Genomic DNA, 13,081 nt, shown 5'->3' on the forward strand with positions numbered 1-13,081 from the left:
CAAAGGCAAATTTGCAGGGTCCTGCAGTAGGGGAAGAATAAACCCATGCACCAGTACAGGCTGGGGACTAGCCTGCCCATCACAGGATGTTCCAGCAGCATGTAAATGTGTCAGCTAAACTGGCAACACATCTTGGCCAGCTCTGGGTGCAATATGTCCTATGTCTCCATACACATCCATTAGTGAAAACACTGGTTATATAAGGCATTGTTTCTATTCTAAGGAAAGTGGCTTTATGCTTTATTCTATGAGAAATACTTGTTTTCTCCTAATAAAATCTATTTTCCCTTAAAAAAATTACCTGCAAAAAGCCACATTGTGTCCAGACAGATCAAAGACAATACATTTATTAAACTTTGAGAAAAACAAACAAAACACTAACATAGAGAAAGTTAAATAGAAACTGAAAGACACGTCTTCTGACCGGCATATCATGGCTTGTGTGACCAGTAAAGTACCAAAATGACATTCTGAGTTTGACTGAGGTATTTAACTATTTTTGGCAATCGAAACAGAGTAAGAAACTTCTTTCAAACACACACATAGGCATTACTTGCATTAGTGTCTACCATCTATGAAATTTTATATGAAACTAAATAATGCAGCTGTTAGAAAATTGTAGCAGCAAATTAGCAGAATATCTAATGCACATTTACCATAAAGTACGTGCTAAACTTAAAAATCCCACCCAGTAGTTGGGCCCAGTTGTGTAGCACTTGGTCACAAAAAGAGCATCAGTGAGTTCAGTTGGAGACATCATAAGCAAGACCTGAATTTGTTGCACATCATACACTTCTCTTCAGGTCAGAGTAAAGAAATGAATGTTCCTATTTGCCCTCTAAGAAAGAACCCTGCTGTGATGAAACCATGGCTTAGGAAGGTAACTCCTGAAACAATAAGAGTTAATTGCAAAGCTCTGTCAGGCTCTTAACATGTGCAAGAACAAAGAGAGCTTCCCCACTGAGTTTCAGTTTTCTCTCCTTTCCTTCTGAAAGTGTGCCTAACACGGTCAGAGGAGATGCTGTTAGGCTGCAAAAACGAAAACCATGTTTGAACAATACTGCACTTGATCCCCTTGTTCCACTGAAGTATTTTAATCCTGTTATATATTTAAAAATTAACTGCTGGCTAACTTCTGAAGTCCTTAATTTATTTTTTTAAAATAAAGACTTTATGTGGCACTGACTAATAAATGATACCTTTGGCTCACGAAGGGCTTCAGAAGTTGGTCAAATATGAAGATACTATGCTGCTAAGTTATCAGAGCTTATTCACGTGTTCTCAGAAATATTCAGTGAAAATTTAGTTGCACAGTGCTTAATACTGTGCTCAACAAGATTTTGTTTATAAAAAGTGTATTATTATTATCATTAACTAGATTCTGATGAGGAACAGAATAATTTGCCCAAGTATGCTGTATATTTAAAAATTTTACATAGAACTTTAAATTGCATGTATATTTCTATAACAGTTCCCATAAGAAAGTAATAGAATCAGTTACTTTTAAGTTTCTACAATATTCCAAAAAATTATATAGGTTTCTTTGGAGGTATAAAATGGCTCTGTAAAAACCTATTTTTATTTTAGCTGTGAACAAAATTTTAAAAACCAGAAAACTCCTTTTTAGGACTGCAGCAATTACATTACTTAAATGGGTCACCATAATTGAACAACAATATTTGGTGTAATAGAAAAAACTTATGGTTTTACAACCAAAGTATTAAAATATATTTTACCAATTTATAGAAATCAAAATAGATGTGTTATTTAGTCAAGCTACTTTTGTGTTTTCACCTATATGATCAGTTCCCAACTATTGATATAAAGATCTCTGCCAACAGCAGTTTTTTCTTAAATTCTTACACTTTTAACCACCTGATTTTTAGCTTTATTAAAATGCACAATTTACTGTAAATTAAACAGCAATTTCAATGTTTAATTTCACAAAAATCAACACCCACAAGAACAAGACAAAACAGCCTCAAGACAAATTCATAGATAATATTTACAGAACACAATAGGAATATTTTGATGTATATTTTACGCTGCAACATTTCAGATAAAATTATAGGAACCACGAAAAACTTTTAGACTTCATTTTGGTTTCAGCATATAAGCCCGAAACTGACTCTCTGCTGTGAAACACTACACACACTTAGTGAAAAACAGAGCTATGGCATGATTTTATTCAGCTGGTCTGTGCTCACATAGCCACAAGACGTGTTGAATTCCTTGTCTGGCACTGGCAGCGCGGTGGCATTGAGCACAAGGCCTTGTGGAGACTGAACGATGTGGATCGATGTATAGTCTGCCACAGGCATCTCTGAACTTGGGGCTGCTGCTGTTGAAGCTCCAAAATTGGCAACAGTAGTGGTAAGGCTCTCTGTGGTGAAGTAACCATCTTCATTATAGCCTTGTTCCTGAACACCTGGCTCATTCTCTTCGTGAGAAGTCACAGCAATGCATTTTTTCACATCTGCCTCACAGAAATAGGTGTTGTCCATGGTGAAGCTTGGTTCTGTGCAGCCTTCACGCTGTGCTCTCCCCAGCTTGGATTTCTGCCCTGGTGAAAGTACAACCCTGCCTGCTGGAGTAATATCACTCACTTGAGCGTAAAAGTCAGTACTTGCCAGTGAATTCTGGTTGCTTATCTGGGTATGGACTGACGGACGGGGTGACTCAACGCTGTCTCCAAAGGGTGCCCACAGGTGGCTGTTTTCAGACTGAGTACTCCTATGTTGGCGTTGCAGGTCTGTGTTGGCAAGGCTTGGAAGTGACTCATCATTATCTTGCCTGTCAAGACACAAGAGATCCTCTTCTTTTTCAGTAGCCTTTTTGAACTGATCACTATCAGAGGTGGCATCACACGTGTCGCTTGCGCTGAAGTCTGTCTCTGGAATATCTGGTTCACAACAACTGGCCCGTCCAGAATCATCATCCTTAGCTCCCAAGGAGCTGTGAGATTTCAGATGATCTTCACTCAGGAGCCTGTCAGTGTCTGAGGCTCTGTTCTTTTCATCAGGGTCTTCGATGTCCAACTCAATAAACTCAACCCACAAGTCATCAATGTAGAGCTGTGTCTTGTAGTTGTCATGGCAGGCTAAGATGGAATTCACTTCATCTAGCTTTCCTTTCTACAAGGCAAATAAAAAAGAATTTTATAAACAAAGTAATAGAAATGCTTGTCCTTTTTATAATGTTGACTTATGCAAAGGGATTCAAAATTATTTTATGCAAACTAATTCTATGGCAACTCCCCAACTCCCCAAATGTCAGAATTTTCTTCTACAAAATTTTTCTGCTTGGGACAACAGTTGTCATCTTCTACTACTATAAAGATTCCCACTGTAGATTTTAGAGTTCGATATTACCTTCAAAAGATCTGGGTCAATCCCTTTAATCTTTGGAACTGGCACAGGAGGAAAAATAAGCATTTTTAACCTGAAAAAAAAAAAAAGGCTTTTAATTGACAGTGGTCTTTTTTGAGGAAGTTAGAAAGAAGACAGGCTTACATTGCATTTATATTTAATTACTTGAAAACTTAAATATTTGAAAATAAAATTTCAAATACTCCTAGGGAAAAGAATATTTTCTCTCATTGCAAATTAAGAAACAAGTTCTCTGCAAGCTTCCTTTTGGAAATCACTTAAATTTATGTGGGAATCCATTTTGGAGTCTGGTCTTTGACAATTCAATGCTGTATAGAAAGAGAGCAAATTCCTAGAGCTCTGTGAATATATTCCCTGTATACATACTTTCAATTTAACCTGATACAAACCTCAGTATGTGACCTTTCCAAATTTTTTTTTCAGAGATACAGCAGCCTTGCATATGCCCAATAAATTTAAATAGGGGAACAGAAAATAGGAATTGGTGGAAAGAGTGAATTACTTTAGAACTAATAAATAAAACTGATAAACATCTGCAAAAATTTAGGCTAGCATTTTGCCATCGCTATGACATTTCTGCTTCTTGAATTATTAGTGCAACAAATAATAAAATAATTTGTAATTAAGGCAGGGGGTTACCCTTTTGGAGAAAGGTCTAGTAACTTCTTGGGCATTTGCAGGCTGTGGAAATACATACTATTCTAATCCTTCATAAAGTGCATTCCTAATTTTTAGGGGACAAAAACCCCCTCCAAACCAAACCACTCCCCAGTTCTTATTTTCCCTTAATACAACAGTAGCTGTTCACGCCTGTCTCCTCCATGTTACCTCTCTGCTTCTTTTACAAACAGATGAACAAAAGAAAAATTCAAAATTCTCTTTATACTGGGTTAATTGCCTGTTTTAGAAAGTAAGGTGTGGAAAGTGGTTAATACAAATTCAGGTATTAGTTTTGCTGCCTTTTTAGGGACGTTGGTGAGGTCCAGAGAGGGTAGCAGATGTCTTAAAGAGTGCCTAGGGAGAAATCTAGGCACCTTTGGCTTAACCATGGCATGTCCAAATTCCTCAGATGTTTCTGGTTTTGAGCAGATCCTCAGTGTTCTGCCCAGAAAGCTTAGTGAGAGCTAGAAATACAGTAATTTTCCATCTAATCTCTGGAGAGGCAGTGTAAACTGGTTGGGTTCTCAGAGTTCGGACTTGTGCTTTACAGCTGAATCCACAAATCAATTATTGTGACAGGACTGGGCATTGCTTCTAATGAAACAGACAAAGAATTTTACCACTCACTGCCTGGAGAAGACATTTGGGAGGGAGAACTGTGCTCTGCTCCTTTCTTAGCCTAGCATAATTCAAGCTTTCGTCTCTCAACTCGAATGACCTAAACCTATGGCATCTGTCCTACAGAGACTTGCTCAGAGCCTGTGAGATCATAACTGAGGAAAATATTAATTGGCATCTTTCAGAATCAGAAGGTAACCAAGCATGGATATTTTGCATTATGGAAAACCTATGCAGGCTGCTTCTCTGCAGAAAATATTGCCATTTCACCACTAAATGGCAATGCTTGAAGGAAAGGGTGTATACCTGCAGTCCAGAAAAACTTTCCACATGAGATCCTCAGTGGAGAAAAGCTTCTTCCAGCATTCATGATTAGCGTGGAAGATATTTATAAAATCTGATTAGAGATATGCTTCAGACTTGAGGATTTTCTCACTGAGAAAATTTCTCAGTCTGAGCCACCTGTTGTTCAGTGTGCTGACCTTAGCTCCTGGTGCTACATGCACATTGCTCCATTCTGACACATCAAGCTTTTGTCATAAATTGTATCAGGAGCCTTGCTCTTAAATCTGGGATTGGGATGCTATTGCAGGGAATGGTTTCCTGAAATTAAACTCTGTCAAAGCACAGAGCTTGCCTAAATAAAAAATTACTGCCTAATGAAAATTTTTTTTTTTTAGATCTGCTCCAAATGCACCAAATTGTTGTAATTTCAGAATGTGAAATGAAATTTCACCATTTTTTGGTATGTGCAAAACTATTCAGTGTTCATTTTCAAAGTACATACACAAGACCACTGACAACACCCATGTGTGCACTGGGTCTTGACCATGGTGTTGCTCCATAGTGTACAACAGTACTGATATGACATCCAAGTTGAATTCTGCCAAAACCTACCCCTGAAAACACATATTAGAAGATTCATTAATTTTAACACCTGTTATTTTTATTTATGTTTCATTCTTTCATTTTTGTATATGACACCATTTCATAATTTTTACAAACAATGCGATTCTGTGCTTAGTTTCATTTTATTCCTGTTATCTACAGAAACTGCACTTTATCCACAGAGACCAAATATTGCCCTATGAATCAATCTCTTTCCCTTGGTTTCCAGAAGTAGAGTTTAGTGGAATGGTCTAAGAACAAAATCAAATATATAGACATAGGTTTGTATTAAATTTTTGAACCGCATGTGAATAAAAAATAATATGTTCAAAATTTGAGTGAACTAAAAAAAGGAGTTCAAAGCGTAAGTAAATCAATCATGTCAATTCTGCAGAATAAAATGTACTGCAGTGAGAGGAAGATCAAGATAATCAGATTCCCCATGCTGAAGGCCCCATACATACTAATCTCAGTTATATGTAATTTACAAGAATAGACAGAAATGCTCAAAATGGTTCCTTGTCCCCCATATTTGAAATAATCGAAAGATCTTATTTTTTCCTTTTTTTTTTTAAGCTACAGGTACATAAAATCCAACAAATAAAAAGTCTCTACCTTGGTTGTTTAGACAGCATGATTGAGATCACTGTTACAGCCAGCCCACACACTCCAAAGACAACAACTAAGAACCATGGAAACTCAACTTCTGAAAGAACAAAACATGAACATATAAGCAGGAATGTCACATCTTTAACTTTAGCCTTGTCTTCCACCACTTGAGGATTCCAAAATGGTAAAAACTGATGAAAATGTCTGTTACTCAAATGTAAAAGTTCTATGTTCAGCAGAAATAAAAATGTGCTTTTGTCCTAGTTCTGGCCAGCACTTGGATGTTCCTGGATACCACCTCATGTCACAGCCAGGGGCGGACGAAGGGACTCACTGCCTTCCAAGAAGAAGGGTGTAACTTCTGGTTGAAAAATGTGGTGGCATTGTCTGACATTGCTTGTTGTCTCTGCAGTGAGCATCTCTCACTCAGAGGGTGTGAACCACACTCTCTTTTGTATACTTTTGCTATTAATATTGTGGTATTAATATTATATTAATATTGTGGTATTGTGGTATATTATTATGCTTTTACTGTTTGTTTTCTTATCTCATTGCTGTTTCCAGTAAACTGCTTGTATCTTGACCTGTGATCTTCACTTTTTGTGTTATCAGTTTCAACTCCTTCCCACTGGAGCAGAAAGGGGAAGAGGGACTGAGTGAGCAGGATGTGGTTTGGGAGAGCCTCAGTCACGGCACTGAATTGGGAAGTATCATTCCTAATCCATGGCAGCTTTTGTTCTCAGCAGTTTCCATGCATTTATGAGACCACTGGGACTCCTTGCTAAACCAGACTGATTTCATAAATCTAAACAATATCTTAATAAAGATAATGTCTATAGCAAAACGAGCCACGAGGAACATGCTTGGAACATGGTATCAAGTAGTCCTGAGGGCATATAATGCCACAGACCATGCTAATACTTGTTCATTCACGCTGAAAGAACATTACTAATAGCACATAAAATCACAAGCAAACTATTTTTCTCTCACAAAAACTAAGGTATGGTGGTGTCAAAAAACATACCACTTCTCTTTCTAAAGGTCGAACATTAATTATTTTGTGGACCAACTGAATCAACTGAAAAAAAGTCCCTTTTATTTACCTTTGCAGGTGGCTACAAAGAATTTAGAAATTATTGAAATAAGCAATTTAGTAGAAATTACGAACAATGCTGATAAATGCAATGTTTTATCTCTTAAATACTAGCAATTCCCTTATTCTTAATATTACATTGTAAACTACAAAGCATAGAGAAATTTTTTCTAGCTTTAGTCTTAGATTTTTCTAATTTTTTTATAATTTAAAATTTCCTACAGAAATGTCACTCTTATTTTTTTGGGCCAAGGAACACTGGACAGAAAGCTTTAAAACTCTTATTTACCTTCTGTACAATGATCACATCCAATGCCTATTTGAGAAAATGATACATAGAGGATTTCACTGAACTCCCCAAATTTTTCAGAAGTTCGTTGTCTTGATCGGATTCGTATCTCATAATCTCTCGCTGTCTTCAGAGAGTACAGTGGAACCATTGTTGAGAGCCTGGGTTTTAACTGTAAAGACAGAAGAACTGTGATTTATTTGTTTGAGTTGTACTGGAAATTTTACAATGTTGCTTATTTCTGAAGGCATTTTTGCTACTGAGCATTTTAAGGATAGCACAAGAACAGTTCAGAGAACATTCACACCATTTACTGTCAACTTAGTAGTCATCAGGCATTTCTGTGATTCAGGGGACCAGAAGCAGACAATCCAAGCTCTGAAGATACAGTCAGTGAAGAAAGGCAGCTTCCCCCAGTTACATACCATAAGTAGGTGGTGTGAACATCTTTCACTGATCTTTCAGGTTGTAAATACTTTTTACTGTTATAACACAACATTACTGATTACAGAATGCCAAAAATGCTGTTAAAATAACACAGGAGTTCTAAATTACTGCAATCTCCACTATGGGTTTAATGGTTATAACGAAACATTTTGCATGCTATAAATGTTTTTATTTGGTGAACAATCAAAATATCCAGCTATATACAAAATGTGATAATGGAGACTGTGTGGCAGCTGGCATCAGATTGTGGTCTTTGAAACTTCTATATTAGCTGAAACATTACTTAGATACTGCTGAATATGAAAATGTTTAGGAAATCACACTGGAGGTCGTAATAAGTAAAATTTCTGCCTTTTTCTATTATACCTCTATATGCATTTTCATTCCAATAACCCTACAAAAGTATACAAAATAAGGAAAATGCACTCAAAATAGAAATCAAAGTGGCAGATATTATATTCTACTTTTACTTTAGAATCAAATATGATACCAGAAAAAAAGCATCATGGCTAGAACTTAAAATATCTGGACAACAGCTGCCTTTGGGAATTTGAAGGAAGCTTCAACAACACAGTCTCATAATCTCTATAGCTGCATAACCTCAACTTGAGACAATATTTGTTGGTAGGTATGATCTCTGGAGTTGTCTGATCCCTGGTGACTCCTGACTCCAATGTTCTTACAACCAACCAGTCAGATTTTGGAGGAGACAGACTGCTCTTCTCTCCTAGGAGTTGAGCATTGTGGAGAACCATAGCTGTACATCACCAATGTTTTTAATATGTGTAGAATATCCATTTGGAAATCATTGGGAAGGATATTTCATATATACCTATTTCATGGTATTAAGCCACAAAGAAATAATTCACTGAAGTTTTACGGATAAGTTTACATGCATCCCAAATAATGGTCTTACTTGGAAAAAGCCAAGAAGAATAAATCAGAGCCTTTATGAAAGACTCCTGGATGGAGCAGGATGTATGGAGTGGGGAAAGTTCAGCAAGAAGTGAAAGGATGAACAAACAGCATTTGTCATAGATTAATTCAAGTAAAAGTCATATGAGAGAGACATCATAAAAGGTAATCAAAAATTTATCTCTGTCTCATGAACACCCATTATGTCAGGGTGGATTTTATTCATTTAGAACGTTTCTCAGAAAATAATTTTGGTCCTCTTATCACTATAACTTACTGTTTTAACACTTACTAATTAATGTTTAATCTTCTTTCAATTTAGAAATTATTTATTTTCAACTAGTAAATATATTGAGAAAATAATAAAAGCAATGAATCATCCCAAAAAATCTTGAAAAATTACAAGCAAATCTTAGTAAGGAGGGACTTAGTACCATAAAAGGTACTATAAATCAATTTTTTTATTCGTTACATGTACAAAGCATTATGGTGTATTTAAGCAGTCAAGGATTATCCTTGGTGTAAAAAACTAGTAATAAGTAGACATGTATAACTTAACCATGTATAAGCAGACATTTATGTCTTAATGTGCTTCAACATTGATTAGAGAAGGCATTTGTAGCAAGGAATCCAAAGAGTGAAATTGTAGCCTTGCTCCAATGCTGTCATTCAGAATTTGCTTTTGTTCTAGGCCAGACCAGGATTTTGTTCAGAAATTTGTCTTTTGTACTCTCATATATGAGTCTCAGTGAATTATGCTATGTTTATATTCCTAAGATGAAAGGCTTACAAAACCTTCCACTACACACAGGTTAAGTCCAACATAATCTATAACACTTTGTCTCTTGAGGCAAGTATCACAATCAGGAATTCCTTATCTGTGTTCAGAAGGAAGACTGATCTTCAAATCTTTCCTCTCCTGAGAAGAACTATTCTCAAAGCGTTCTGGGATTATTGACAGTACTGGAGCAAGAACAAAGCTTTACTAGGGTATTTATATGACTGCTATCAAAATTCTTATTAAAAAAACATTAAAATGGTGCATTTTTAGAGACATACCTGTATTCTGCTTTTGAACATTTACAGATTTTCAGCTTCTTAAAGATTATTGATTTACTGCCTAAACTTAACACATTTCACAGGCTTTAAAATAGAAGCTAATACACTAAGTATATATATATTAAGAGGCTAATATATTAAACCAGTATAGATAGAAAGACAGAGAATTAATGGGAAAAATCATTACAGACATTATAGGCCTGTTTGGCTGTAGACTTGTTAATAAGGACTAGGTTAAAGAGAAAATACTAACACTGGGAAGGACCAGAAGTGAGGAGTGAGCCAAGGTCTTTCGCAGGGGAAGGCAAACAGACCAGTTTGACTACATTTCAACTGGTAAATCTAGCTATGTTCAAATTGTTGGAATTTTCCTTTTGTAGTAAATGACAAATTTGTAACAGTATTTTCTGGATTTTTTTCCTGCCAATTAACTCAGTTCATATTAATAAGAAAGCAAGGGAAGAATTCTGCTCTGACATAATGTTCTTACTGAATCGAATAAGAGCTCTCCATATGCAAATATGCCATGATACATTGGAATTTAGCCTATGCATTCAGGTAAGATGGGCACAATATCTTACCTGTAACAGAAAAGCTAACTACATGAGAAATTAAGTGGTTTTCAAAAAGTAAGCTTAAAATATTTATAATATATTATTTTATATTTTCACAGACTATCCCAAAACTTCCCATTGATGTCTGGTATGAAATCTGTAAGTCTTATCTATGTTACATTATTTTTATTTGCTTATTGTATCAAATTTTAAATTGTAACTCAAAGTCAGTTCCTTCCTTCCTTCCTTCCTTCCTTCCTTCCTTCCTTCCTTCCTTCCTTCCTTCCTTCCTTCCTTCCTTCCTTCCTTCCTTCCTTCCTTCCTTCCTTCCTTCCTTCCTTCCTTCCTTCCTTCCTTCCTTCCTTCCTTCCTTCCTTCCTTCCTTCCTTCCTTCCTTCCTTCCTTCCTTCCTTCCTTCCTTCCTTCCTTCCTTCCTTCCTTCCTTCCTTCCTTCCTTCCTTCCTTCCTTCCTTCCTTCCTTCCTTCCTTCCTTCCTTCCTTCCTTCCTTCCTTCCTTCCTTCCTTCCTTCCTTCCTTCCTTCCTTCCTTCCTTCCTTCCTTCCTTCCTTCCTTCCTTCCTTCCTTCCTTCCTTCCTTCCTTCCATCCATCCATCCATCCATCCATCCATCCATCCATCCATGTTACAGGTACTCTGAAGAATCTGGATTAACATGGTGATATTTGCCAAACAAAATAGTCCTGTTCAGACTACTGAAACATCATGCACTGTTTAAATAGTTGAGGTTTAAGAAAACAATAGATTAATATTTTATCCTTGAAAACACTTGTATATATCTGACTCTTCCTATACTTACTAATATAACACAGGTGTTTCTGGGCTTTTCATTACCCTGCCTGTCAACTATCTTGACACATAAAGTTACAGCATGTGCTAGAAAATGTCAGAAAAAATGCAGGTATATTGTTTAAGAAACAAGGCATTGTCTGATTAGCAGTTACAAACATGTTTTTCATAGTGGTACAAGAGTGTTAGGGATAGAACAAGCCTGCACTGCACTATGACTAATGTATAATAAATATTTGTTTCATACCTCCTTCCATTTTGTCTCATTAACTTCTTTGTACTGCAATTCATATTCCAGAGTAATCCATCCCTTCCGAACATCTGCTGTTGGTGGTGGATCCCATCTTACCTGGATATCCCCATGGATCCCAGTTTGACTAGTATTTAACAGAGTCCAGTTAAGGTTGACAGGGGGATCAGGTAGTACTGTTTAAAAGAGTATTTGGAATAAAACAGCCAGTTTTCAATGTGAAATGACCATTCTTAATACATAATGATAAATTATTTCAGGACTTTAAAAGTATATTAACCATGTATTTTCTGATTAAAATAAAATATATTGCAATGTCAAAGCTATTGCAAGTTTAATAACAAGAAGGCACTCTGCCAATTGGTAGTAGATATGTTCTGCACAAATCTCACCCAACCAACTAATAAAGAAGATTAAGAATGAATGCTCAGCTGAATAAAAGACAGCATTGGGTATTCTAGTTAGCTGTAGGAATAAATTATCTGGATATGCAGAATGCTTGTTCAGAGTGGTACACTACCACTCTGAACAAGCAATAACATCTGTAAAGTCCCAGGCAGTCAAGATTCATATTGCCGTAAATATAAATCCTAGCTTAGAAATACTAGACATCCTGATCCTTTAGATTACAGTTGATTCAGGAAAAAATAGTGTTTGGCTTCCAGAGTTTTGCAGGATCAAGGTTTTAATGCCAACTTTGCTCTACAAGGAGATGTAGTATGCATTAGAAAGGACTCAAAGTGAAAGCAAAGACAAGCTCATTTGAGCATGCACACATTTGAGAGACCACTGGTATTTAGAAAAAGAAATCGCATATTTGATTTTATCCTTTAAGCTTTCTTCCAATCTAGGCAGTATTTTCTGGTGTGGATCACATTACAGTGTTGCAAAATCAAATCCCTTCCCACGTATCATATATTTTAGGTACTAACTTTTCTGAGAGGCAATATTTAAATACAGCCTAAGTAATACAAAAACTTATAGAGGTAAGATACATAATGGAAGCATACCTATTTCATCAACACTGAAACATTTTTTATCATATACTTCACTTTTACTGGCAAGTTGAACACAATATGGTGTCCACACAGAGGTGTAGGATGCATTGAAGTAACAGCTGTTTTGTCCTGAAGTCATATAATCAGGGCATTCTTTCCAGTCTTCCTCATTACTAGAATGAAAACAAAAATGCAATATTCGTGAGAGAGAGATTTACAGACCTTACAAAGTACAAATTACAGATGTTACTAGACACAGTACTGATAAGTTGTAAAATTTATAAAAGGGATAAAAACATGTCAGTACTGATGGTGATTTACAATTAAACCACTGTTGAAGAAACCTGTGTAACTGAGTTTAGGTACTCAGGTACTTAGTGGCCTGGAAAATAGCTAAACTTTAAGGTGCCTTCTAACCCAAAGCATTTTATGATTCTGTTATTCTATATTCCTATGATTTCTGAGATGTCTCAGAGTAACTAAGAAAGCCAACGTTGCTATTAGGC

General features: G+C 36.2%; 1 protein-coding gene across 2 annotated transcripts in view; it reads right to left on the reverse strand.

The window, feature by feature from the left end:
* Positions 1-316: 316 nt before the first annotated feature.
* Positions 317-13,081, reverse strand: part of GHR (growth hormone receptor) — a 117,384-nt gene continuing 104,619 nt past the window's right edge. For both annotated transcript variants that reach the window (XM_059492190.1, XM_059492189.1), the window contains 6 exons: positions 12,588-12,748; positions 11,575-11,753; positions 7,547-7,718; positions 6,171-6,261; positions 3,372-3,441; positions 317-3,134 (listed from right to left, as the gene is read on the reverse strand). In XM_059492190.1, coding sequence (XP_059348173.1) covers positions 2,172-3,134; positions 3,372-3,441; positions 6,171-6,261; positions 7,547-7,718; positions 11,575-11,753; positions 12,588-12,748 — 1,636 coding nt within the window. In that variant the 3' untranslated portion in view covers positions 317-2,171. The remainder of the gene's footprint in view (positions 3,135-3,371; positions 3,442-6,170; positions 6,262-7,546; positions 7,719-11,574; positions 11,754-12,587; positions 12,749-13,081) is intronic.

This window comes from Ammospiza nelsoni, chromosome Z (assembly GCF_027579445.1).
Source record: "Ammospiza nelsoni isolate bAmmNel1 chromosome Z, bAmmNel1.pri, whole genome shotgun sequence".
Taxonomy (NCBI): domain Eukaryota; kingdom Metazoa; phylum Chordata; class Aves; order Passeriformes; family Passerellidae; genus Ammospiza; species Ammospiza nelsoni.